We start from the raw sequence: 26,629 nt of genomic DNA on the forward strand, positions 1-26,629 counted from the left end.
CTCGATGTTGGTGAGGACGGCGCTTTGGGGGTCGATGATCTGGGGGGATTTGTGTTAGGGGTTTGTGCATGGGGTATGGTATGGCAGGTAGGGAGGGGCTTACCCTCATGATGGCTGGTTATGGGTTGTCTGCATTGAGTGATTTGATTTCTGGGGGTATGACTGCGTCGGTGTTGGTTTCTTTGGCTGGAAAAAAGTTGGTGATGGCGGGGATGTGTGTTGTTCTGCCGGCAGATTTGGGCGGTCTGGTTGTATTCGGAAGGATATCTCCGACTTTTGATGGTTGATCGATTGATTGACTTGCTGGGGGACTGTAGGCTACAAGAGAGACTACTACTGAAAAAGATTGATATGAACATATTATTCCTGAACTGTACTGCCTTGTACCAATAAGCACCTCTGCGCCATGGATAGACCAGCAAAATCGCAGCCTGAAATGCCACCCAAACAAGTAACTCTCACAAGAACGGAAATGAATCAAAATGACAAACAGCATTGAACCCACAATGTGTGATATCATACAAAGATTGATGAAGCGATCGATCCACGTAACTTTTCTTTCAGATCATTGCAAGATTTATTCCTCTCCCTTCTTCTTCTTCTTCTTCTTTTTCTCGCCGTTGTCGGCCTCCTCGCCGTCATCTGATCGCTTACGCTTCTTCTCATCGCCCTTGGCAGACTTCTTGGCCTCCTTCTTGGCCTTCTTCAGGTCCTTCTTGCTGACGGCGCTGGGGTTGCCATCCGCGTCGAACGTGATCTCGCCGCGCTCCAGCTTGCGCTTGTACCGCTTGACGCTCAAGCCGGCCTTTTCGGCCAGCTTCTCGAGTTCGGCATCCTTGCTCTTCTTGGACTTGTGCTTCTTGCTCGACTCCTCCTCAGACTCGTCGGACGAGTCGTCGTCCTTGGCTCCGTTGGCCTTGGGTTCCTCGTCAGAATCGGCATCCGCCATCTCCTCATCTGAAACCTCCTCAATGAGCTTCTTGTCCTTCTTGGAAGCAGGCTGATCGCTAGTAAGAGCATCGGCGTCGGCGTTGTATCTTCTGGCTTCGTTGATCTCGAATTTCTTGGGCTGCACGGAGGCGCCGTTGGGCGCGATAGCAACACCACGAGGCTTAAGGGGCTTGCCTTCCATGGCCGCCAACTTACGCTCGAGGTTGTATCTGGCTTCAGTGCCCAGGGCGGCCTTGTCCTCCTCAGTGGCATCGTCATCCCATTCGGCGAGAGCATCGACACGCAGACCAAGAGAGGCCTTGGCCGCCAACACTCTTGCCATCTTGCCCTTGTTCTTACCGGTGGCCTGACCAATAAGAGAAGCGTGGTAGATGAGACCGTACTTGGGCGTGTCGTGCTTGGTCTTCAGGGCACGGAACAGAGCCTTTTCGGCTCCGAGAATCTGGATAGTACTGGCGGGGCTCTTTGAAAGGTTTGTCAAGCTACCAGCGTGGGCGATGAGACGAGCACCAACCAAGTCGCCAACCAGGGCGGTCAGGTTAGGCGCAATAGCGTTCATACGGGCAGTCAGGTAACCAGCGAGCTGCTGGCGGTACTCGGCGAAACCAACAACCTGCTCGGCCAGCGCTTGAATGTTCTCCAAATCCTCCTGGCTGATCTCGGTTCCCATGGATCGGTCAGCAGCGGCCTTGACGGTGCCCTCAAGCTCCTCGGGAAGGATCTCTGCGAGATCCGCGGTCTCCCAGTTGGATCTCATGCCCATCTTGAGCACAAGTTTGGCATAGGCAATGTTGTCGTTCAGAATCTTGGCCAGCTCGGGGAAATGCCAGCCGTACCATTCCTTCACACGCATAGCGTAGGTGTTGAGCTCCTTGTCGAGGTCGTCCAACAAACTAATGGCTTGGACAATCATAGTATCGATCTTATCGGGGGAGAACTTGAGCTTATGTCTGGCGAGGGAGTGGGACAGACCAAGAGACATGGTAGACATGTCCTGGGGGAGAAGACCAGGAATGAGTGTGGGGAGATGTTCGCGAATAGCACGGTAGATATCGGTCGTGGTCGAGTCCGCGATCAATTGAACAGACAGACCGGGAAGCTTGCCAATTGCGTTACCTGTCCAGCGACACAGGGATTAGAAAACTGAGCGATTCCACTTTTCAATGTTCATGTCACATACCGAGCTTGGGATCGGCAACGGCCAAAGAAACCTTCTTCTCATCTTTGATCTCATCCAGCAGGCTGGCAAGGCGAGGAGTAACCTTTCCTTCCACAAGCGAAGCAACTTCTTCCAGAGCCGTAGCAGCACTGTCAAATTTCTGGAAGCTCTTCAATTTCACCCTACTATGGTATTAGAGCACTGGTTGAGAGTGGAGAAAAAATTTTGCTCGTAGGAGCCAACGCAAGAATTGAACATCAATCAAATCTCCGACAACGACATGGCAATAGTTACTCACAAGTTTGAAACACCCTCTGCAGTGGAAGCTTCCGTAGCCAGATCGTCTCTCTTCAGAAGCTTCTTGTCCTTCGCCTTCAGCAGGGCATAGCCCGCGCTGGTTTCGGTAAGGATAAAGAGTGTCATGGTGCACGGCCTTGACTCTCAGCTGCTCAGAAATAAATCAGTCACAGCAAGAGTATCTGAATGAAAAAAAGAAGGAGAAACGGCCGAAAATGTGTCAGCGACCGTGGGCGAAACCACCGTGGGCGTGCTGGAGGTTAGTTAATTTTTCTGGCTGTTGGCGGGAATTTTTGCATCGAAAACTAAAAAGTTGAAAAAAAGCGACCAAAGCCACCAATGCCTGTGGCGGGTGCTCCGTGTGGCGGTGCATGCTTACATAATGCAGCGGCAGGTGTGGCAGAGAAACAGCTCCAGGTGTTGGTCTGCGGAGAGGCTCAGGTAACCTCCAGGTAGCTACCAGCACTTCGAAATGGAGGGTCTCTTTTTTAACGTCAACAATGGGTAGGCTGGCTCTTGAGATCCTCATCGTCTGATTGCATTGATCACTGACTTTAGACAGCTACATCGAGGGGATTGTTCGGGGATATCGGAACAGCCTGCTCACCAGCCAGAACTACTCCAACTTGACCCAATGCGAAAACATCGATGGTCCGTTCATTCGACGTATCTTCTGCCACCATCGTTTGGTCTAACATGCTTTGAGCACAGATGTCAAGTTACAACTGGCCCCCGCCTATGGCGACTTCCTCGCCGCACTACATCCCAACCCCTCCACATCTGCCCTCGCCGGTAAGATGACCGACAAGCTTGTTGCAGAATTCCGCTACCTCCTCGCCCAGGCCACTGGGTCGACCGCCAAGTTCCTACAATATCTGACGTACGGATACATGATCGACAACATTGCTCTTCTCATCACCGGCACCTTACACGAACGGGACACACGAGAGCTCCTGGAGCGATGCCATCCCCTAGGATGGTTCGAGACCTTGCCGGTGCTATGTGTCGCCACAAACATCGAGGAACTGTACAATTCCGTGCTAATCGAAACACCATTGGCGGCCTATTTTAAGGGGAGTCTCAGCCACCAGGACTTGGACGAACTGAATATCGAAATCGTGCGCAATACGCTCTACAAGAACTATCTCGAAGACTTTCACAACTTCGTCAACACGCATCCGGACTTCAAGGGCACTCCTACGCAAGAGGTCATGTCTGAGCTTTTGCAGTTCGAGGCTGACCGTCGTGCAATCAACATCACTCTGAACTCATTCGGCACCGAGCTCTCGAAGCAGGAACGGAAGAAGCTGTACCCCGAGTTCGGGAAGCTCTACCCTGAGGGCTCTCTGATGCTGTCCCGCGCCGACGACCTCGAAGGCGTGTCTTTGGCCGTGAGCGTGAATGCCGACTACAAGGCCTTCTTCGACGCAGTTGGTCTCAGCCAGGGCGGAGGTGGAGGCTTCGGGATGGGTGGGGGCAGCTCAGACGGGAAGAGTCTGGAGGATCTGTTCTACCAGAAGGAAATGGAGTTGTGTAAGATCGTCTTCACGCGCCAGTTCACCCCGGCGGTGGTATACGCGTGGATGCGCCTCAAGGAACAGGTTCGTTGCTCGAAGCTCTATGGTCAAATTCCGTACGCAGTACAGCTGACATGGGTCGCAGGAAATCCGAAATGTCACCTGGATCGCGGAGTGCATCGCGCAGAACCAGAAGGAGAGAATCGGAAACTTCATCTCTGTCTTCTAAGCGTTGTTGCTTCTTGCAATCTCCATGTTAATCCGTCCTCTCCGTCTTTCGATGCTACGCCTATTCCCATACCGTTTCATCGCCATCCCTGGTTTCTGTTATTATTGTACCTAGCTTCAATCACCCTGTTGTCTTATTTTTGGCTGTTGGCTTCAGTCAAGTACCCTCCCGATGAGCGCAGCAAACTCGCTCGGCACACCCTTGCCAGTTCTTTTCGTCTTGGTCTCTGTTTGCTTGCCTCGGCGTTTGGGGGATCCTGTTCCTTGTGATATAGTATAGATGAACACATCTGACCTTGAGCCTGAGTTTGTTCAGGTACCTTCCTGCATGTGATCTGAAACAGGATACTAAATGTGCTCCTAGCACAGCTTGCCCTTATCATAAGCTCGATTCACACATCCTGGATCATTTGAGCACGGCAAAGAGGTAATATCAGCATCTTTTCAAGCCTCTCAATATCGGAACAATTCTTATCAAATGGTCCCTTACAATAGTATAGACTCATTTCATTTGCGCCAATGCATCGATTGACTAGCTTGCGACTTCCCAATTGCAAGAAACAAGTAAACATCAAGCGATCAGCAAAACAATCAATGCTAAGCAGAGAGCATGCAATGATCGCAAATAGCCAGTGTTCTGAAGTAAGTCGTGACAAGTAATAGGTTGAACAGAGATTAGAACCAATGTCACCTGACTCATGAATCTTTCCTAGGATACAGAAGCATAACCGTGTCATCCACGACCTGCAATGTATGATTGCAGCCGCAAATCAAAGCCACAGAACAAAAGAGGAAAATCAAAAGCAGCTAACTCCATTTTCTGGTCCATATAGGGGCTTGGTTTCAAGGCTCATGCGTTCGCCCTGCAGAGGTCTCCGCGTATATTCAATGTATAGGAGGTATGTGGTAAAGGGAATAGTAAGTCTTCATAAGAGTTGATAAAGGTGGAGATATGGCGGCAGAAACCATATTGACTTGAGCAACATCTATGTCAAAAGCAAAGGCAGAGGAAATGGAAAAGACCCAAAATGTGGCTTCGCTTCACCGTTCAAATTTTCAACATTTCATGGAATATCTTTCATATGCGAGACATGACCGCCATAAAGCGGTGAGATAGGCAGTCCGTTCAGTCGTATTGGAAAAGTACGCTGATGCTCTCGCCGTGGTGGACTCGGCGAATGGCCTGCACCGCGTTAGGATAGATTCGCATAGAAATAGAAAAGAAAAACTGCTTACCTCTGCGAAGACATGACCAACTTCCAAAACTTCCAGTTTGGGGCATCGGCGTAAGTGTTCCGATTGATCGACGCTGTTGGTGACGACGACCTTGTCGAGAGAGCTAGCGTTGATGCGGTCAATCGCGTCACCGCTCAGGATACCATGCGTGACCAAGGCATAGACCTTGGACGCGCCCTCCTTCTTCAACAGTTTTGCAGCTCTAGTGATGGTGTTGGATGTATCGGCAAGGTCATCAACCAGGATGGCCGTCCGATCCTTAACATCACCAACCAACATCATGGTAGCATTTTGGCGGTCTGTAATCTTCGTTGGGCGTCGTTCCTACGCACCCAGTCAGCATGAGCATCCCACACGGTCATTGAATGGAATGCACCTTGTGAATGAGAGCAAATTCCATTCCCATAGAATCCGCAATCGCGGTTGCTCGTTTGGCGCCTCCGGCATCAGGACTGACAACGACCGCGTGTTTGTAGTTCGGAATGTTCTGCTGGATGTAGCTCTTGAGCAAAGGTCTGCCGTACAAGTTGTCAACAGGGATGTCGAAGAATCCTTGGTATTGAGGGTCGTGCAGATCCATTGTGATGATGTGGTCTGCACCAGCGCAGGTGAGAAGATCAGCCACCAGGGTACCCGCCTGAGCCACCCATTGCTTGTAGCCAGGGCGAGGCTGAAAGCTGTTAATCTTGGATTGAGAATTGTCGTCATTCGCCTGCCCATTGATAACAGTGGATCGGGGGCTAAGGTCCGACTTCAGCGAGTCAGTGGTGTCGCTGCGCGGAGGTCCATTAGGCACACGTCTCTTGACCGGACTGCCGTTGTAAAATTCATCAAGTTGCGCCTTTGCCAGACCCTTCTGCAGGCTATCGACATTGTTCAAAAGACTTCCACTCTCGGGCTTTCCAGGATGCGGGGTTGGCGGGGTACTCTCGAAAGTGTATCCATTACCCGGCTTTCCACCAGTAGACGATTTGACAAGAGGCGCGCCACTTTTGTTATAGGGGATATCACTCTGACGAGAGTATGGGAACAGAGGGAGGACGGCGGTGACTCTCTTGGCAGAGGCAGTCTTACAGGCAGAAATGGTGATGAGCAGTTCCATGAGGGAGTCGTTCACTTTCAAGCCACCAGATTGAATGATATAGACGTCTTTCTCACGGACAGACTCTTTGATTTCAACCCGAGTTTCGCCCACTGCGAACTTGGAAAGCAATACGTCCGCCGGGGGAATACCCAGGACATTGCAGATCGTCTGAGTCAACTGGGGGTGGGAGGTGCCCCCAATAACGACAATATTCCGAACCATCTTGGTTGACTGATCGTTCTGACTGTTTTGATCGGACCTTGGAAAACCGGACGGATATAGAAGCAAGGGTGATATTGGATGGTCCGAGAGCGGAGACAAATCTGGAGTGTCCGGAGAAGCGGGAAATCTGACAAGAAAAAGACGATCGGTGAGAATGGAACGGTAGAAAAGCGGGTTTCAGAGGGGAGATTGTAAACTTGAAGCGAGGGCGGACAAGCACTACCTCATGGCGGAGAATCAAGAGCGTGGACGAAGCCCGACGAATTGGACAAAGAAGACATTGGAGTAGTGGAGGAAGAAAATCGAACGACAGGTCGTGTGAGTCCCGCGATAGAAAAAAAAATGCCTCTTCCGCCAGTGGAACCGGCTTGCTCCAGCCTCGGGTTTCTGCCGTTATGCCTCAGGCAGCGAATTGCCGGATCTGGTCAAGCGGGCAGAGACGATCTCGTCATGCCCCGCGGAAAGGCAGAAGAGCAGGTAATGATGATGATGATGATGTTGTTGATGATGATGAATAGCAACAAACAGCATGACTCGATCCATGAAATGAAGAGGTTCAAAGCAGCTAGTCAGCACTCTGCTATCATCCCCAGCACAGAAAAAACAGCGTCCTGCTCTTTCTGTTACGACATGCTAGCCTGATGCACTACAAATAGAGCATGGTCTCCATTTGCCGGTAGGTACATGGAAACCTGGAGAAAAAAGAAAATAGGCCAGAAGAAGAGAACGTTGAAATGCCAGAGTACTTTCATGATGATACCTAATACTCCGAGTCCCAGTCGTTGCCTAAATGAAACCCATGGTAAAAACACAGAGAAAGAAAGGTAGTGGACGTATGGCCCTCTGGCCAAGGCCATACTATGTTTATTCGCCTGTTCCAACCTCCCTATAAATCGCAAGTCAGTGTCATGCTTCTCCCTGCTAAATCGCGATGGCGAGAAGTGGGGGAGAAAAGTGATGGCTCACAGGTCAAGCTGGACCCCATTACTGATTCCATAGTCCTCCAACGTGAGCTGATCCTTAAACGGTCGTTCGCCTTGGCGTTTGAGTAGAATCTCATGTGGTTCGCGTCCAATACGTGCGGCTACCTGGGCCTTGAAGAGCTCTGTAAATGATTGTTGTTAGTCCGGTGTGGCCACACTTGGAAAGTGAGAAACAGCGTAGGCAACGAACTGATAGGATCAGATGCAAGACAGGGTATCGCAGCGCGAGTTCCCAGACGATCGTTGACATGCACGACAATCATAGGTTCTGAGGATTGTGCTGTGACAACGGCCTTCTTCTCCGTCTTCTCTTTCTTCTTTTCCCGGCGCTCATCTCTCTGACTATCGTCTGGCCGTCTTCGGTCGCGATCGCGATCGCGATCGCCCTCTCTGTATCTATCTTTGTATCGATCTGAGTCTCGTTCCCTTCGTGGTGATCGTGGCCGCTCTCCTCTGTCTCTGTAACCCCGGCTCAGCCTGCTATCTTCTGCTTCGGGTCTATTATCATCGTGTCGTTTGTCTTTCCACCGCAACCCTCCTCCAGCCTTACGAGGCCGGTCCCGATCACCATCATATCGTCTTCTCGGTGATCTGCTTCTTGAACGGTCGCCCATGGTAAGGATCGAGGTATGAATGTGTCTGGAGAGAGTGGGACAGCCGTGGTAACATTGGTGCTGTAGGACAGACACGTGATGATGTATTGCGGCCTGGCGGGCAGCAGCTGTACACAAACTAGACTCAAAATAGTTTAGACCCTGCGATCCATCGTCCAAGCAATTAAGCGTGGTCTGTGTCTCACTCTAGACCCCGTGCATATCTACATCTCATTATTACGGAGTACATGATTGATTTGGATTATTCGCTCTCGCAGCTTCTCGTCGGACCATGCCACTTGATTGCGCCGCATAGTCACTGGTCCTATGGACTCAATTGGACTGTCAATCCCTTTGAGAGGACTTCGACCATCATTACAGATGCCAGTCCACCTGATTCTGCGGCGTCCATCTCCGACGACCGTGTCATTTACTGTTTCAAACGCATCCAAGCACACGAGCACACCTGCTAGAGTCCTCTTCTACCTCCAAATCTTGCTGCGCGCCCTCCTCTTTCTCTGCATAGTCTTCTGTGACATTGCGAAAGTGCGCCACTCATTCTTTGACGAGGATGGTTCCCTCGTGCGGTGGACGGCGGTTTGGTCGAGCTCATTGGGTTCTTTTGTCTGTCGCATTGTCGATGCATATAGCTTTGGGGTTGTCGCTCCTGTGAGCATATTGTTGCTGTACTGTGTGTTCAGAAAGGGGTATACAGGTATTTTCAATCCCTCGGAGTGGACAACTGACGGACCAAAGACTCACCCCTTTTCATAAATGCAGAAGAATCTCTTCTAGTCATCCGCGGGTTGGGCATACAGACATCTACCTCATCTGCGACTTATCTGTCTAAAGCTGCGACGAGATTCATCCCCACGACGCAGATCCAAGATATAGTGATTCATGAAGCTTTTAAAGGGTTTGGAGTCCGTTTTTACCTCGCTGTGATTGTTGAGGGCGAGCCGGACGTCGTTGTGGTTTTTCCTGTAGGTCCCTCCATACCAGCAAGGTTGATTTATGCTTACAGACGAGGGAAAGAAACTTCTACCGAGGCGCGCAATTTTGGAAGAGGTATGGAGGGGTTCTCGGCGTTGTTTATATGACGCCAAATCATGAGATATTTTGAGCTGGATATGGTTGTGGCAGAATAACTCTATGATGCGACGCTCTATATGCTCTAGGAAGGTATTTGCCAGCCTTCGCCTTTTATTCATCCCCATGCGCAGGCTCCGGAGCCTTCTCAACTTTTCGCTGCTTTGACGCAAGCCACTTGGCATTCTGAACCTCCACGGGTTCCGTCCTCCGCTTCTGCATGACGGGGACATATTTACCACCCATTCTGGGTTCATTGGCGCCATAGAAGACCTTCTGCCCCCGATTCTCTTTCTCCGAAACGGGGTCATGAGATTTTTCACCCCTGACAACAGTTTGGTCACCCTGGCTGACGGCTAGGTCTAGTAGCGCGCCTGCTAGAATCTCGTCTATCTTCCGCTGTCTCCAAACGGACCAAAGTCCGTCCACTACTCCTCCGACACCGAACTTACCGCTGCCCTTGCCTAGTTGACTCTTAGATTGCCTGGGATCTCCAGCGTAAATCCAGTTCAATGCATCTTTGCGGCTGCCGCTTGCCTCGTCAGGGAAGATACAATCCCAGAGGACTAGCGGAGCATCCGACGCCATCTCGTACGTCGGTTTGCAGGGATTTTTCGACACGTCCAGCAGATCGCGTACAATAGTTGGAGGCTCCAGCCCTTGGCCGACCAGGAAAAGGATGCTCACCATGTGCCGTACTTGATGCCATAGGAAGGCAGACCCGTGCAGATTAAATACATACACCTTAGCAGCAGCCGAATTTGTGGTTGTTCGTGATTCGGCATCCGTTCCGGCAGCTGCATTCTCGAGAGCTTGAAAGCCCGGCTGGTTCACATAGCCCAAGGGGTGGTCTTTTGGATCGAGGAGCTCGATATCTGCATGGTAGATGATTCTTTCAAAGTTCTCGATCTGCTTACTTGTGTCGAGCTTGCAGAAATTCCGAAAGTCGTGCACTCCTTCAAAGTACTTGGCAGCTTCTCGCATGGCACCGATATCCAACCAGCCTTCCCGTAACTGTGCAGAGGCGCTCTTGCCACCCAATGTCCGCATAGAGAAACCCAGAGGCCCTGGAGTTGGAGAGAAAGCAGGCTGGGTAAAGAAATATTTGTACTGGCGTTCTCGACACGAAAAACGGGCGTCGAAACCCGGAGGCGGGTTGGGGCACCAGGCTAGAATCCGAATGTCGTCTGGGAGCACTCTGTTCAGCATACTTATGTAGGGTATTTCATCTGCAATGTCATCCCAATTGTCGTCGGCATGGGCGTCGGATGTCATCTCAACGTCAGATGTAGCCTCGGCAGCTGGCCGTTTAGGCCTCGCGCTTCGTACTCTGATTCCAATGACCTGACCAAAGGCACTTACACCACGATCAGTCCGCCCGGCCTTTGAGTAATTGCAGCCCTCCCAGCTGATTGCGTAAGGTTTCATTTCCCTCGGCCCCCGAGACTCGTCGAAGGCCTCCGCATTCGTAGGAAATATCAACCGAGTCCTCCGCATGGCCTTCCACAGCTCCTCTTCAATAGTGGGTAGAGGCGTGACATTCCCATTCGCATGCTCAAGACCATTGTAGCGCTGTCCCAGATATGCGAATTTCAGCGCTATGAAGCGAGTGTTGTATTTGGAAGGATCGATCTCTCGAGGTTGCTTCGCAGGGCGGGTAGGCGATCTCGTATGCGTGATATCATCTTCAGGCGATAGAGGTCTCTTCTGTTTCCCTGCTTTGGCGGCGACACGCTCTCGTGTGTCTTTCGCTGGATGCTCAGACGGCGGGGGAGCGGATCTCGTCACGCCGACCTCACCAACACCCTTGGACGGCGAGGCAGCATACTCGGTGTTTCGTGAATGAAGCTGGCGCTCCAGCTCTGTGATCCGCGCAATTAGACTGGGGGTCGTCCAGGTCGAATAGTCGGGTTGGCCTTCGGGAGGCGCATCCGCGGGGCCGGGCATGGTGTGCGATTTTGGGGGACGGCGCTTCACGGATCGGGTATGGGGATATCGACAGTGATTCTTGACTGGAATGGAGTCTGCGATGCGACTCAACGTAGATAGGCGCCTCCCTGGGGTTCTCCACATTCCCCGAGCGATGCTGGACGAGGTATACTGAATCCACTGGATCTGGGGGAAAGTTGATGCATCAAGCAAAAATTTAGAGTTCGCCCTCCACTTGTATTTGAACGGTAATGTAATTACGGAGAGCACGGCTGGAAGCTCGACGGCCCTCGTGAAAGCATGGATCTTGTCACATTATCTGTAATTGATATGGAGATCGCAGATGTACTCTGATAATTCAGAAGAAATTCGGAAAAATCTCATGTTGTTGGTAATCTGAATGGCAGAGAAATCTCGATCATGCTGTCAAGCTGATCATAGGTATGTGGTTTGCTCTAACTATATATATTCCCCCACGGAATCTTATCTCACCTGGAGAAAAATGAACACATTGGGTTCAAGACATCATGGGACACCTAATGACATATTCTAAAGCCTTTACCTGCCTAAACACATGATCGAAAGTTGATCTTCGAATAACTTGTCTGTTCGTGGACATGGAAGGTCCTCAAGATAATAAAGAAGTGGTGACCATCCTGGTGCTGGGAGACCCAGGATGCGGGAAGTCCACCTTTCTATCGTAAGCCAGACTCTCCATTGTTTAATTTGTCGAAAGGCACATTTCGCATCGATTTGTATATTACTGGTTTGAAGTTCATGCTCATGAAAGTTATGCAGCGCTATAAAGAACATCCAAGCAAGATCGGGAGATGAAACCAGTCATGGGGCAAGAAGGCAAATGGAGCTGCTGCGAGATAGTGACCAACCATTCCTCTTCGACATCCGTTTCTCGAAGAGGTCATTTACTCTTGAGCTATATGACACCGCAAGCCCAAACCAGCACTGGTCAACCCTGAAGCCGGACGTGGTACTCCTGGCCTTCGACATCTCGAACCGGGAGACGCTGGATGGGCTCAAGAAGGTTTGTTTTTGTCAGCCTCGCCAATATGCCGTGATTGAAGCTAAGCCGGTCTTGCCTGAAGTGGCGACACGATGTTATACGGTATTTCCAGCGTGGTATCGGGGAGCGTATACCCGTCATGATGGTGGGTTTGAAGAGGGACCTTCGAAAAGAAGGCGAGGGCATCATCTACCCGCAAGAAGTGAGTTATAATAAGCCCTCACGAGCCGCTTGTCGGCGTCAATGGAGAGTCAGGTGACTAATAGACGCAGTCATACCGCATTGCGCAAGAGCTACGCTGCGATCGGTATGCGGAGTGTTCCGCTGTGACTGGGGAACTTCTGGCTGAGACGTTTGAGGATCTGGCAAGACTGGCGGGTATGACTACGACAGAGACCGGGGGCCAAACCCAGGGAGGCTGCGTTGTTTGCTAGATGTTGAAACTTCAGTTACGTCTACATTAATGAGGCTCTCGGTGTTGGTGATTCTCCTGTAGGACGAACGAATCCGCGCAAAGGGCGTCGAGTGTCTATGTCTTACCCCTACATGAAGCGACTTACTGCTTTCCGACTTTACGAATGCACAAAGGTAGATCAGATACAATGCACAGTTAGCTGGGTAGCACAATTTTCCATTTACTTAGCAACAAGGAGAAACCAAGGTAACGATTAAGTCCACCTTGTAAAATTGACAGCACAGGGCTTTCCCCCAGAAGCTCACTGATAAAAGAACAACTGGATATCTTTCCCTCATAAGCGCCAGTCAATGGTTGACGTTGCAATTCCTCCCCGGTGCGTAAAAGAAATCAGAAGTAAGAGTATCAACTGATGAAACGGAAATTTTTTGTTTGCGCTGTAGCATACCAAGAGATGTATAGAAGATGTGAGATGGTGAGGTGCCCGTTGAAAGCTTCTTTTGACCCTTTTTTTTCTCATTTCGAGAGAGTTCCTGAACAAGAGACTAGGGTAGACATGCCAAGGAATTCCGGCGGAAGGACTCTTCAGAGTACTCTGTCGTCATTCGATTGTGCAAAATGATGATTCGCGTCAGTCGCCTAGACGTCGAGATACCCCCCCAATGCGCCATTCTTTTGTAAGGAAAAAAAAATCGTTTCTTTTCAACGGCTGCCCTTGTCACCAGCTCATATCATCTACCACTTGCCCTCAGTGGGCTGGGTCTCAGCCCAGCTCTCACCGGCAGGAGCGGCAGAGCTGGCGGCGGCCCAGTCACCACCGTCAGCCTCCCAGCTGGTGGTACCAGCAGTGGCAGCAGCGAAGGCAGTGCCAGGAACACCAGCACCAGGAGCCTGGGTATCCCAGTTCTCACCAGCGAAGCCAGACTCGACGGCACCGGCACCAATCTCCTCGGCACCGGGGACCTTGGTCTCATCGGCAATTTCCTTGTTCTCCTCGGCCTCAGGGTCACGGTAGAAGTAGAGATCGACAACAACATCCCACTCGGTCTCACGGGTGGCGAGAGTACCACGGAGACGGAGAACCTCACGGGCAAGCAACCACCAGATCAGACCGATGGCGTGACGACCCTTGTTGTTGGTGGGGATGGCAACATCAACGAACTCGGTGGGGGAGTCAGTGTCGCAGAGAGCGATAACCGGGATGTTAACGTAGCTGGCCTCCTTGATGGCCTGAGCATCGGTGCGAGGGTCGGTGACGATGATGAGGCGGGGCTCCTTGAAAGAGCGGGTGATGTAGTTGGTGAAGTTACCGGGGGTGAAACGACCAGCAATGGCGGTGGCACCAGTGTGAGAAGCGAACTTCAGGACAGCACGCTGACCGTAGGGACGAGCGGAGATCACACAGATGTCAGCGGGGTTGTCAATGGCAGCGATGATACGGGCAGCCAAGAGGATCTTCTCCCTACAAATTCGCGATCCCGTGTTAGAGCCAGAACAGGTCGCGGAAGCTCCGTAAATCAAGTTCCCAAAGCGACATACCAGGTCTTGCCAATGTTGATGACATTGACACCGTCGGGACGAGTCTTCCAGAGGTAAGGCTCCATGTGAACCTGAAGGTTCTTGGATCCCAGGTGGCATTGAGCTGCGAGGAGCATCTCAATGTCCTGGGGGGTGGGGTTGAACATGGGGGGGAGCTGAGAGGGAGCCATTTTGGTCGATTGATATTGTCAAAGACGGCGATTTGAATATATCAATCGTCTGGCGCTTGTCCTGCTGGTGATGGAGGAGGAAGAGGCCGACGCGAAAGATGTAACTTTTGCCCGCCGCGCTGAGATGAATTTCGCTTGCCGTTTGTGAGCTTTAGGGCTAGGGTTACCCGATCCGGTAAGGTCCGTTACGTAGGTAAGGTAAGGTAGTTTGCACCCCGTATTCCGCTGTATCGCTGTAATTTTTGAGGCTCCGATCCGCCCATCGCATCACGTGAAAGTGCACCCCTCATCAGGACTAGCGTATGTCGGGCGGTCTCAAGATTTCGTTCTTCAGCATCAAAGTCCAAAAGATCGCTTGAGGGTGTGATATCTGGCAGGCTCAAGGGATCGGCTATTGATCAAGATGCCTCCCCGATTTCTTTTCCAGCCTTCATTTAAGGCCTTCACAGGTAAGTTTGCAGAGTTTCTCTTTCGTCACTTCTGATTTTGTTGAGTAATTTTAACTGACAACCTCAGGGTCTTCCCATGTTCATAGTCCGCTTGCCGCATTGTCATTAAACCTATCTAAGACATCTGTACGAGCCGGATCTGCAGAGTCTCGAGAGCGGCGACGACATGACCCATTCCTGATGGCCCAGTCCCGTCAACGCAAGGCTGCCAATCTGTCTCGCCAACAAGCTCTTGCTCGGGAGCGCGAAGGGTCCCTTGGCGATCCGGTAGAAAGCAAACCTACACCTTTCATTGAGGAGCTGAAAGGCACAAAGGCCCAGACTCCAGCAGATGCGGATCTTAACCATTTCATCTCGCCGGAAGGACTCCAGGAGGCGCTGGCATACTCGAAAGACTTGACATCACCGCTGGAAAACCCGGACCGGGAAACAGCAGACCCTCAACTTGAGAAGGAGGCTGCAGAAAGACATCTCCAGGAACATCGAAACGCTCAGGAAGCGATCAGCCGTATTATCAATATCAACAACGGAAACACCAAAGATCGCACTCGGCTGCTTATACAGAAATGCATTGGTACATTCGGAAGACACAATACCGATAAGATCCTTCCACCAAAGCCCGCAGCTGTCGCTCACGATTCGGCCACTGTCCATCCCGAGAAGACGCCTAGAGTAGGACCAGATACTGGCTCTCCCGAAGTCCAGGTCGCTATTCTGACCGCAAAGATCATTAACCTGTCCAGACATCTCCAGTCGACCAACAAAGACAAGCACAACAAGCGCAACCTGAGACTACTGGTTCACAAGAGACAGAAACTGCTTCGGTACCTGCGTAAGAAGGAACGGGGTGGACCAAGGTGGCAGCATCTTATTGAAACTCTCGGCCTGTCGGACGCTGCTTGGAAGGGTGAGATCAGCATGTAAAGGTTTGCTGGCGCGCTTGTATTCTATCTTTTTCATATTTTCTGTTCCTACACCGAGCCACGTGTGTATGTTATGGCACTTGCACTCTCCAGCGCTTTTGAGGTAATCGCGCTGTTCCTGATTCGCTTGGCCCTCTCATTGTCCACATAAGAGAGACCTCAATGTACAAATATAACTCCTACGACTTGAACAGGTCACTCATCGATGTATCCATGACCGTCATTTGCACCGGAAGAGAACACCATAATAAGGTGTTGATCAAGGCAGGAAGAGAAGTATACACTGTCTAGTCCAAGGCTGGAGAGCAGACATGCTTGTGTACAGCTTATTTGAAACAGCGGTTGTAGACTCAGCACAGTGCTGAGACTTCAGCAGGGTTTATTACATAAATGTCCAATGTCCGATGTCCATTGTCACTGCACCACCATGTGGACACAATAATGTAGGAACTTCGCGCTGATTGATGTCTGGGAGAGTCAAAAAGCAGCGGAGTAAAGGCGGAGGACTCTGACCGCCTTTGCCAGGATTCTGCCGGAACGTCACCCCGAATTTCGATTTCCACTTACAACTCTCAAACACAACTTGAGCGCCGATGCTGTTGTAGCGCATTCACCACTCGACAACAGCATCAACATCGCCTGGTAAGTGAATACCACTAGCTCGCTAACCCTCAAGCAGGTGCAACGCGAAGCCCACAACAACAACATCAAAACAAACATAAATATTCCCTCGCCCCCGCGTCTTTCTCCTACTTTTTTTCTCCTCACCACAACACATCTAGTTCTCAACCATCATCTCACAACTCATTGTCTACGATTTCTCTTCTCTACAAATCTGCTGAACTCACAGATATTTGCTCTTCGCAAGTCTTATTTCAATTTCATCTCCAAACTCAATTTGCTTGACCTATCTCACGTGTCAGATCACGTCGCGGTACAATACTAACTTGGTGCTGTTCTTCGAGTCGGTTGTTGCTACTGCTTTGCAGTCTACAGTCAAGATGCGTACTCGCTCGCAGCCACTCTCGCCTGGCGGTCTCGTTGCTCTCGAATCCGAACCTCGTCGGACGAGATCTACTAGAACTGCAAGTCTCAGACAGGGTAGTGCCGAACCTGCATCACAACCAACCACTCGATCGACGAGAAGCGCGAGCCTTAGACAGCCCAGTGCTGAGCCTGCAACACAATCTACTACTCGGTCTACCAGGAGTGCGAGCCTTAGACAGCCCAGTGCTGAGCCTGCAACAGAGCCTAGTACTCGATCCACCAGAAGGGCACGCACCAGACAGTCTAGCGCTGAACCTTCTACACAGAGCACCTCCAGCTCCCGTAGTCGACGCGCCGGCAATGGCGTAATAACGTCTATAGAGGAAGCCCCGACGACTCAGACTCGAGCCCGGAAGACCTCGACTCGTCGGTCGACGCGACAGTCTACTCGGAAAACGTCTGATGACGAAACAGAACCGATCGATACCGAACAAGTGTCCCAGCCTGAATCCATCGTCGATGAAACGAGCGCCGCACAGGAACCCCCGGAACCGGAGGAGCCCATCCCTTCAGTTGGTGAACATGCTTTGTCTGAGCCTAAAGCATCGGACAGTGAGTTGTTCTGTCCTTTCCCTGAACCAGTTACTACACCTGAACCTTACCTTGAGCCCTGGCCCTCCTCACCATCTCTCACCCCCTCACCCTCTCCCCCTCCCCAACATGTTCCATCCTCGCCGCTGGGCCCGGACCCGGATTTCCCGCATAGGAGCCGAGCCGTGGCACCCTCTCCCCCTTCCCAACATGTTCCATCCTCGCGTCTGGACCCGGACCCGGATTTCCCGCATAGGAACCGAGCCGTGGCACCCTCTCCCGAGGCCCAATCTCCGCAGGGAGTGGAATCGTCGAAGCAAAGTTTCGTCGAAGATGTTTCCCCTGCTCCTGCAGATACGTGGATGTATGATCCGCTCGAGGACATAAGCGACATTGGGTCGCCCCTTTCGGAACGGTCTCACACACCGGACCTCGAGATGGAGGATCTCTTTCTCGGGTTCGAGCTCGACGAGTCTCTCCTGGCAGACATTGGTGCCTGCCTCGGCCGCCACAACCAAGTGGAGTTGGCTGCAGCGCACAATGCTGCCGGAGATGACTTGGACAGCATCATGGCCGACGAATGTGGATCCGATGCAAACGTCGTCTTGTTGTCCTCTGAGGAGTACAACACCCAGCCACCGGCCGTGACGGAGGCCTCAACTGTGTCAACGACCGCTGAGCGGTTGGTCCTCGTGGCCATGGAAGGGATAGAGTTCGGGGAAGAGCGAGACTGCCGTTCGCCGATGTCGGTCTGCGGTCAGTCCTCTTGGGAAACCGACTCTATCTCCATGGTCATGGAGGATCACACCGCCACAATCGACGTGTCGTGGATCTCCTCAGGTGAATCTTCTCGCGAAGGTTCCCTGTCTCCTCTGTCCCCTGTCGATCGCGACGAGGAGGTCCCGATTCCGTCAATTGTTGCGGCTGTGTCGTCGTCAATTGACAACGAGGTTGCTGCCCTGATCCAGAGTTTCTCTGGATTGTGCTTGGCGGATACAGCCTACGACGACACGCCGGCAGCATCCGCGACTCCGTTGCTGTGCTATATGCCGGCATCAACGGGTCAAGTCCAGCAGGACGCGACCTTCGATGTCTCGACTGAGTCGGGTACGACGTCCACCTTAAATGATGGGCGGTTGGTGTCGGCGAAGGTGTCCGAATTGATCCCGGGCCCTTCGCAATCCCGTCCGGCGGCCGCGGAAGTTGACAAGCCACGTCAAGTTAGACGTTCCGCGACAGAGCAATCCGCGCGATGGGCGCGTGTGGCTCTCTCTCCGATTCCAGAGGAGTCGGAGGTGATGAGCCCCCGCTCAGGCTTGGGTGTTGGTGCCAACAAAGAGAGCGTCGACTCCCCATCGACGTCTCTCTCGGCTGCTCCCCACCTGTTGGAGTTGGGTTCTCGGGGAGTCCAGGCGGAAGCCCAAGAGCCCGCCAAGGAGGAAACGAGGCTAACCCCTCGCAAAGTGAACAGAAAACGTCCCCGTGACGACGGGGCCGAAACCCCGTCGTCAAACAAGCGGCGGAACGTGGGCCCCCCCGGAAGCACCCCCTTTGCGCGCCGCATGACTCCGCTGTCCCGGCGGATCACATACAACGCCGCCCCCTACTCCGAGCGGCTTCGGCGGCGGACGATCGAGAGCCAAGGCCGGATCCACAAGACGGTCTTCCGCCTCCCCCAGCTGCTCGCCCAGAACGAAGCCGACCGCCGGGCAGCGGAATCAACCCCCCTCAACCCGTGTCCGGAGCCTGTCCAGACGAACACCGAATCTGCCGAGGAGCAGAGTAAGCCAGACGATCAGGATCCGTCAGATGGGCCTGCCACTGCCCAGCCTCCTTCTACCCCTCAGGCAAGAGGTTGGAACATTCGCGGACTGATCAACTCTGTGCCTCGTTCTTTCTCCCGTTTGCTTCCAAGATTTGGTCGGTCCTCTCAGACGTCTGAAGCTCCAGGTACGTTTTCTCACCCTATTGTTTTTCACTCTTTTGTTGGTGATTCTGTGCGCCTGGCTCACCAGACGCAGCACCATCGCCAACCCCACAATTGCCTTCAGAGCCGTCTTCGCAACCATTGTCGCAGGAGCCTTCAGTGTCATCCTCGCACCCGTTGCCAGAGCGTACTTCTCGCACCAAGGTACGCGACTCGAATCAGAATGCTACTCAGAGTGATAGACGCTCTCGCCGTCGCTTGAGTGAACAGCCGCCCAGCAAACGCAAGCGCACCTTGTCCTACTCTCTCTTCCCGGCCCCGATTGACCGTGCTCGCTTCCTTGGAGATCTGATTACTCCTAAGAAAACCTCCCAGGCCGTCCAGCCAGAATCACGTCCCGAAGAAGCAGAGAAGCCATCTGGGGCACAGGACCAACCTTCATCGACTTCTCAGGTGACAGATGTCAGCCAACAGCGGGTCTCGCGTCAGACGACTGAGGATTCTACTCAAAAGAAGCGCAAGCGGTCACCATCGCCCGATGTCATTCCGAATCCGGCCGGATGCAGCTATGGATTGGACCTGGATTATTTCTGCTATAGCTCTGACAGCGAAGAGGAAGCCGATGTCCAACCCCAGCAGGCTGTGCCTCCTACAAAACCTGATACTTTAGTCAAATCTGCCGTTCGCAGTGCTATGCGGTCTGAACATGCGCCATCGAAAAGGGTGCGTTTCGATGCCAGCCCCGAGGATACCCCTTCTAAACTTCGCACGCGTCCTCGTGCCACGGACCCCTATCTGGGAAGACACTTTGTCGGCATGGGTGATGCTGCTCGAGTGACGGCGCCTGGTTCCCCTGCCGCTGCGCCCGCGACGCCAACTCCCGCTGCTCGCGTCGATTTGTCTACTCCTCAGCAGTCTCCGGGTTTCATTCCCAACAAACAAGGCACTTTTCAGCTCGATTACGATGCTTTCTCTGATGATACAGACTCCAGCGGCGCGCCTTCTCCCAACCCCCCCGCGGCCACGCCTGTCTCTGAGACTCAAATTACCTCTACACGTACAGAAGTACAAGAAAGGTATTTTGCTGACCCGTTCCACTCAAGCCTCAGTGTCATTCATCTAACAATTGATCTTTGCGGTGTAGTGTACAATCGCCTGCTCCACGTCCTACTCCACGCCAAGCGTTGCCTCCATCTACCCCAGCCAAAGTTGATCAGGAAGCTCTCGCCAGAGTTCGTTCTCAGGCCGAAAAGTATAAGCCCAAAACACCTAGTGGGCTCCGCACTGCTAGTCGTTACTCAAGTCCTCTGACCGCTTCGCCTGTTGTCAATCAACAACCACCTGTTGAGACTTTCGGCGATGATGATCAATTCGCTCGTGATGCTCAGTGGCTCTTTGAGCACTGCTCATCTGGAGATCTTCACCAGCTTCAATGGCCAGAATCGAATAATGTTCACATGAGCTTGGGTGTTGATGATGAGATTGTGGGGATCATCGCCAGTGTGGGGGACGCATCTGCTGTGGATGAACACCCTGCTTTCCATCAGAGTTTGGAGGAATTTACAAAAACTCTGGCATAGGCTGGAGTCATGTCATCAGGGTGTTGAAAGGTTCTAAATGGTCTTGTTTTGTGTTGATACCTCTTTGGTTTGTGTGATTATTATGTTGCCGTGTTTTATGGTTTTTTCCATTTTCCGATTACTGAGCATTGCCTGTTTGGCCTCCTTCCTACTTTACGGAATTGTGATGGGCCCAGACAATGTTTCAAGGTGTTTTCTGCGGGACTTTGGAATTCGTTTGTGTTTTGTTTCATTTTCTGAGCAACGCCTTCAGCGGCCTCCTCCAGCCTGTTGAGACTGGAGTTTGTAGGCCCTGCTCGGATGAACGTCTTCCATGAAATGTATGAAATCGAATCTGTCTTGTTCTCTTGGTTCAACCGCTGGAGTCCAGTGCATCATTGTTTTTTCTTCTCGAAGCATGTGGCATGAGCAGGAGATCTTGATTTACTTTTGCAGCTAGTGGCGCTTTCGAGCTTGGCCTTCGCATTGAACCTGGGAATGGAAACAGTGTTCGCATCTCTCCAATTTGCATCCGATTGACTGATTCAATCTGCCTTTGTGATGACACCTGCATGAGTTTGATTCAGAAATCTTCATAATCCACTAGGCATGTTCAGTTCCTTTGTCTACGAACAAGGACCATGTCAATTGTCGCGACCCTCAACCCTTGAGAAGCAATCATTCTTTTGCCAAAGCCATACTCGGCCCTTTATCACTAGACAAAGAAAACATTGCATCAACAAGACAATGGATGCATGCCGCCATCCGATTCAGTATATATGCTTTTCTATCCCTCTCATCTTCCCTCTAATCAGCTTCTGCCATTCATCATCAGTAGTTCGCCAGAGACACATCAAACCCATTAACCACACCATCATCGTGAAACCAGCTCCATTTACAAACCATCAACGCATAGACGATGTGCTACTACATGCCAAATAAACCCCCTTGCACCTGCACCTACCTCCAGCTGATCCAGCCCTGCCCACAAGTCCGCGTCTTCGCTGTACCGGGAAGCCCCACGCCCCTGATCCAAGTCTGTCCCATCCGATACATCGCCCGCGGCGTTGGACAGCGCTTCTGTGAGCTGTGTAGTCGGGCCGCGGGTTTTGGACCCGGCACGTCGGATGCGGTTGGGCTGGTGGGATATCCAGAACAGGGATTTGAAGGCTCGCAGCTGCCATCTCACCAATCGCAGCAGCAGGTGACGCCGCTTGATCCGAGTCTTGTTAGGGGAGGGATTTCGATCGGGGATTTGTTGATTCCGACGGGGGAGGAGAGTTTGGGTTCGTCGGAGATTGCTGGGGATGCGGAGAGAAGGGCCGAGACGGGGCCGAGCGTGCAGGGCTCTAATTCTTCACCGTCGTCGATACAGTCGTTGCTGGTGCGGGTTTCGTCGGGAGGAGGCTTGGTTGCGGATGCGCATGGTGCGGCGGTGCCGGGGTGTGCGCAGGTTGATGAAGTGCGAACGGTTCAGGCTGCGCCCGCGGAGGAAGAAGGATCAAACGGGGGGAACGAGGGGGTGGGAGTTGATCGAAAGGAGGATGAGGCAGAAGGTCATACCAAAGAGGTTGAAGGGTCTGATCCCGAAGGAAGGGCTTCTGTTCAGGGGATGCAGATAGTCCTTGACCTGGACGGTAAGTAGTTGGGAGGGGGTGAGTTAATTGGCCATGGGCCAGCTGAAATGGAGTCACAGGGCCAGAAAACATTTCTGCAGAAGGCTGAGAAGGCGTTCAAAAGGTTGTTTTGTATGTACACGGGAATAGAAGGCTGGCCTCCCTCCCTGTCTAGGAAGAGCTCTAGGTATACACATTCAGGTATCAAGACAATCCAAAGCAACAGATATAGTGTATATATGCGAGGTATCTCAATCAAAGCCCTGGAATTCTTCGTCGCCATCACCATCAGCCTTCGCGCCTGCGGCTTTGGCTGCTGCCCGTCTTAGTCGTCTTTCTTCCTCGTTCTTCTTCCTCAGCGCCTCTACCATCTCCTCCGTCTCACGAGCCTTCTGTTTTTCTTCTTCCGTCATCTTCTCCCATCTGGTCTTATCTTGCTTCAATCTCTTCTGCTCACGTCGCTTGAGCTTCTTGTTCTTTGACTCGGCATGTTGGCTCCATGCGACACTTTCGCTGGCTCGTCTCTTATTTGACGTGGATTGAGGGGCACCAGACTCGGCGGCCTCCTGGAGAAGCTCCTTCCGTCGTTTTTCCCTTTGCTTGTCTTTGTAGGCATAATTGTCCCAGTCAAGGCTCACGCCGAGTGTCCTGTCACCGGTGAAGTTCCTCAGCTCAGGCATCTTGGGCAATTTCAGCAAACCCCATGCTTTGCCTAAAGCTTCCCAATCGAGGTCGGCGACACGGAAGATACTGCTTGCCTGGTGTTTGCTGTAGCTTCTGAGCCAACTGACAAACGCCTTCTGGCCTCGGTCATACAGCGCACGATCAGATAACACAGCCTTGCGGGCAGTGGCCGTGGCAGTGGCCGCATCAGCTTCGGAGAAAGTAATCGATGGAGAGAATGGAACAACAGGTGTTTTTCGAACTTCTAGAAAAGAAACATAATCTTCTTCTCGTCCTGGGTGCAAAAGTACTACACTCAGACCCCTCCGGCCGGCTCTTCCAGCACGGCCGCATCGATGAATGAAGGACTTCGGGTCTGATGGAGGGTCGATTTGAACGACAAGATCGACAGACGGGATATCCAATCCACGCGAAGCAACATCGGTGGTGAGAAGAATGGCCGGGTCGTGCGAGTTGATGAAGCGGTTAAAGTTCTTTTGGCGGACATTTGCCTGGTGTTTGCCGTGCAGTGGAATCAACAAGAAATCGTCACCGAGTAGCAGTGGAAGGATAGCGGACAAATAATCGACACCCGAACAAGTAGAGACGAAGAAAATCGTTTTCAAGGGAGTGGGTTGAACCGAAGAAAGGATATGCTTCAAGGCGGCGAATTTGTGCAAGGGGGGTGTCGTAAGATAGGTCATTTGCAGACTGGCACAATCGAGTTAGATTTCTATCCAAGAATAAAGTAGAGAGTTACCAACCTAGCCGGAGTCCGCTTATCGTCAACGCCTGCGGTTCCTTTGACCTTGACCATGACCTTGACTGGATTTCGCAAACCAACTCGGACAATCTGGTCAACGGCCTCGCTGACACTGGCGCTGAACAAACCCGTTCGTCTTTGTTTAGGAAGCCGGCGCAGGATGTTCTGCAAAGTCTCCTTGAATCCCAGGTCTAGCAATCGATCGGCCTCGTCAAGAACCAGCATCTCAAACGAGGATTGAGGACAGTGGACGTGAGGGGAAGAGAGCAATTCCAGAAGCCGTCCAGGTGTGGAGACCAACACATTCGGGGACCGCTTCAGGAAAGTACTCAGATCTTCTGCAGGAGTGGTCGAACCGCCGAGGAGGAGCTGCGGAACGACTTTGAGAGTAGATGAGGAGAACTTAGGTCGAGGCGCATCGTCGTCTTCTGAGGGGTTGATCGCAGCGGCTGAAGGAGGATGGAAGGCGAGTAATGATGATAATACATTGTAAATCTGTGATGCAAGTTCTCTGATCACAGAGTCAGCATCGAGCTTCTTCCACGGTTCTGGATGCCGCGCGCCCTAAGGTCAATCAATGCCTACCTTGTTGGTGAGATGATGATGGCTCCAATATGATGTTTCTTGATGGGTTCTTCGAGACGCAAAAGCTTCTCTACCACCGGGATCAGGAAAGACAACGTCTTTCCACTGCCAGTGACTGCCTCTACTACGACATCCTTATGCGCCATGAACAGAGGAATAGCGGATGCTTGCACTGGGGTCATTCGTGTGAAGCCCATTGAGGACATTGCCTTTAACACCCATTCTGACAGGGCTGGTGTCACTGCATCCCAGGCTCTAGATGAAGTGCCTGAAGGCGGTTTTGGAGCCATAACAGCAGCCGAGTGCAGAATCGAACCTTCAATTCGACCGACGATCAGCAACGATTGCCCAGACTGATGCCAGAAAAAAATGGCTTATCAAACGATTGCCGATTAGATATTGAAGGCGGTGGGCCTTTTCTGCCAATTTACACGTGATCGCCCACGGATTCGGCGGAATCACAAGCCTGCCAGAGAGAAAAGAAAAACGAACAAAAAGCAACGACGAACAAAAAAAATACTCGATTAAGAGATCGGATTTGCAATCGCTATCAAGTACCTATCGATTCTTCCCTCATTTCTCAGATATTTATTAGTCTCTGTCGTCTTTTTGCTGGTCCAGTGACCATGTCGATCTCTCTCTAAATTAACATGCGCAGCCGCATTTCTGCCTGAGTCTTTGCCGACGTCTCACGCGATAAACCAGCTTTCCTTTCCACACACACCTCATTCATCATCCAGTTGCCCATAATTGCGTCGCTTGCAGCCGACAGATTTCTTTTTCCTGGCGCTCTTGTCTACGACTATAACCATCTGCGCCAGCGACCTTTGTCCGGGCTGATACAGGCTCCGGCCCTTCCGCCTTTCGCTCTAAGAGCGGTCGAAATGCCCTCCTCCTCTACCGACGACGTCCCGGCGACTCCCCGAGTCATATCTCCTTCGCCTGTACCATCGAGTAGGTCAAGCTCACGAGATTATTATGCCGGTCCGACGACTCGGTCGGCAGCGCGACGCCAACGTCTGGTAGATGTATCCGAGGAGAGAAGCGAAGACGTGGATACGGACTCGAGTCGGTCGCCGACCAGGTCTCGCAGCCCAGCTGCTCCTGCTCGTTCAACTCGCAAGCGGCGATCCAATCCCATGATACCAGCCAGGAAGCCGGAGCCTTTGAAAACCAACGGCCACGTATCGCCCACCGACTTCCTTTCACCTAATTCCGCCAAGGGCAAAGGCCGTTGGCACGACATCTCTCGTTCACCATCACCTCTGGGCTTGATCCCACTCCACACTCGTTACCGCAGCTTCATTCATCGTCACGAAATACCGCGCAAGCTTCTTCATGTCTCCATCGGCTTTCTCACCCTTCATCTGTACAGCCGAGGCGTCCAGACTCTCCAAATCACCCCATGGCTGTTTTCCGCGCTCGTCCCCATCGCCGCGACAGACATTATCCGCCATCGCTCCGAGACCGTCAATAAACTCTACATTCGCTGCGTTGGCGCCCTCATGCGGGAAACGGAAGTGTCGGGCTACAACGGCGTGATCTGGTACCTGCTGGGCGCATACACTGTTCTCCGTTTCTTCCCCAAGGACGTTGCAGTCATGGGCGTCCTGCTCCTCAGCTGGTGCGACACCGCAGCCTCCACCTTCGGCCGTCTCTATGGCCGTCGCACGTTCCAACTGCGCAAGGGCAAGAGCTTTGCTGGAACCCTGGCAGCCTGGGCCGTCGGCGTTGTCACCGCCGCTGCCTTCTGGGGCTGGTTCGTGCCCCACGTGGGACCCTTTCCCAACGATCCCGAGGGCTCGTTCATGTTCACCGGCCGTCTGAACCTACTCCCAGATTCTATCAAGGGTCTCCTTGGTTGGACCGCCGATTCCTCGCGCGGGGTCATCTCCGGCCCGCTGGCACTGGGTGTCATGAGTGTTGTTTCCGGCATTGTCGCCGCCGGAAGCGAGTTCGTGGACTTGTTCAGCTGGGACGATAACTTCACTATCCCGGTTCTTAGTGGAATTGGGCTGTGGGGTTTCCTGAAAGTTTTCGGTTAGCTTGCTCGCCCTTTCTATTCGACCTGGATGAACATACACCTCTTTCCTAGGAATGCCGAGGTCACGATTGTCACTTTTCCTCCAATGC

The 26,629-nt window shown here is 52.3% G+C and overlaps 10 protein-coding genes across 10 annotated transcripts; 4 read left to right on the forward strand and 6 right to left on the reverse strand.

The window, feature by feature from the left end:
• Positions 1–577: 577 nt before the first annotated feature.
• nop58 (RNA-processing protein NOP58) lies at positions 578–2,533 on the reverse strand (the record flags this gene model as incomplete). The annotated part of the gene is made up of 3 exons (XM_026753804.1): positions 578–2,067; positions 2,132–2,292; positions 2,409–2,533. The coding sequence occupies 3 exons, from the start codon at positions 2,531–2,533 to the stop codon at positions 578–580; spliced, it is 1,776 nt and encodes a 591-aa protein (XP_026612337.1).
• Positions 2,534–2,879: 346 nt separating this feature from the next.
• On the forward strand, positions 2,880–4,153 carry VMA6 (H(+)-transporting V0 sector ATPase subunit d; the record flags this gene model as incomplete). The annotated part of the gene is made up of 4 exons (XM_026754242.1): positions 2,880–2,911; positions 2,970–3,058; positions 3,119–4,008; positions 4,070–4,153. 4 exons carry the CDS (start codon positions 2,880–2,882, stop codon positions 4,151–4,153), a joined length of 1,095 nt encoding a protein of 364 aa, XP_026612338.1.
• A 1,125-nt stretch (positions 4,154–5,278) lies between these two features.
• Positions 5,279–6,694, reverse strand: CDV56_101004 (ribose phosphate diphosphokinase subunit PRS5; the record flags this gene model as incomplete). Its single annotated transcript, XM_026754623.1, has 3 exons — positions 5,279–5,335; positions 5,389–5,712; positions 5,765–6,694. 3 exons carry the CDS (start codon positions 6,692–6,694, stop codon positions 5,279–5,281), a joined length of 1,311 nt encoding a protein of 436 aa, XP_026612339.1.
• Positions 6,695–7,656: 962 nt separating this feature from the next.
• On the reverse strand, positions 7,657–8,291 carry CDV56_101371 (ubiquitin-like protein HUB1; the record flags this gene model as incomplete). Its single annotated transcript, XM_026754990.1, has 2 exons — positions 7,657–7,799; positions 7,868–8,291. The coding sequence occupies 2 exons, from the start codon at positions 8,289–8,291 to the stop codon at positions 7,657–7,659; spliced, it is 567 nt and encodes a 188-aa protein (XP_026612340.1).
• Positions 8,292–9,473: 1,182 nt separating this feature from the next.
• On the reverse strand, positions 9,474–11,306 carry CDV56_101636 (pseudouridine synthase DEG1; the record flags this gene model as incomplete). The annotated part of the gene is made up of 1 exon (XM_026755255.1): positions 9,474–11,306. The coding sequence occupies one exon, from the start codon at positions 11,304–11,306 to the stop codon at positions 9,474–9,476; it is 1,833 nt and encodes a 610-aa protein (XP_026612341.1).
• Positions 11,307–13,459: 2,153 nt separating this feature from the next.
• Positions 13,460–14,433, reverse strand: rps0 (40S ribosomal protein uS2; the record flags this gene model as incomplete). Its single annotated transcript, XM_026755807.1, has 2 exons — positions 13,460–14,186; positions 14,264–14,433. 2 exons carry the CDS (start codon positions 14,431–14,433, stop codon positions 13,460–13,462), a joined length of 897 nt encoding a protein of 298 aa, XP_026612342.1.
• A 2,373-nt stretch (positions 14,434–16,806) lies between these two features.
• Positions 16,807–20,890, forward strand: CDV56_102617 (uncharacterized protein; the record flags this gene model as incomplete). The annotated part of the gene is made up of 3 exons (XM_026756236.1): positions 16,807–19,333; positions 19,399–20,386; positions 20,455–20,890. 3 exons carry the CDS (start codon positions 16,807–16,809, stop codon positions 20,888–20,890), a joined length of 3,951 nt encoding a protein of 1,316 aa, XP_026612343.1.
• Positions 20,891–21,788: 898 nt separating this feature from the next.
• On the forward strand, positions 21,789–22,514 carry CDV56_103224 (uncharacterized protein; the record flags this gene model as incomplete). The annotated part of the gene is made up of 1 exon (XM_026756843.1): positions 21,789–22,514. The coding sequence occupies one exon, from the start codon at positions 21,789–21,791 to the stop codon at positions 22,512–22,514; it is 726 nt and encodes a 241-aa protein (XP_026612344.1).
• A 222-nt stretch (positions 22,515–22,736) lies between these two features.
• spb4 (ATP-dependent RNA helicase SPB4) lies at positions 22,737–24,786 on the reverse strand (the record flags this gene model as incomplete). Its single annotated transcript, XM_026756947.1, has 3 exons — positions 22,737–23,859; positions 23,913–24,422; positions 24,497–24,786. 3 exons carry the CDS (start codon positions 24,784–24,786, stop codon positions 22,737–22,739), a joined length of 1,923 nt encoding a protein of 640 aa, XP_026612345.1.
• Positions 24,787–25,380: 594 nt separating this feature from the next.
• On the forward strand, positions 25,381–26,541 carry CDV56_103605 (diacylglycerol/polyprenol kinase family protein; the record flags this gene model as incomplete). Its single annotated transcript, XM_026757224.1, has 1 exon — positions 25,381–26,541. One exon carries the CDS (start codon positions 25,381–25,383, stop codon positions 26,539–26,541), a length of 1,161 nt encoding a protein of 386 aa, XP_026612346.1.
• Positions 26,542–26,629: the final 88 nt, after the last annotated feature.

Source organism: Aspergillus thermomutatus (assembly GCF_002237265.1).
Source record: "Aspergillus thermomutatus strain HMR AF 39 chromosome Unknown NODE_176, whole genome shotgun sequence".
Classification (NCBI taxonomy): Eukaryota; Fungi; Ascomycota; class Eurotiomycetes; order Eurotiales; family Aspergillaceae; genus Aspergillus; species Aspergillus thermomutatus.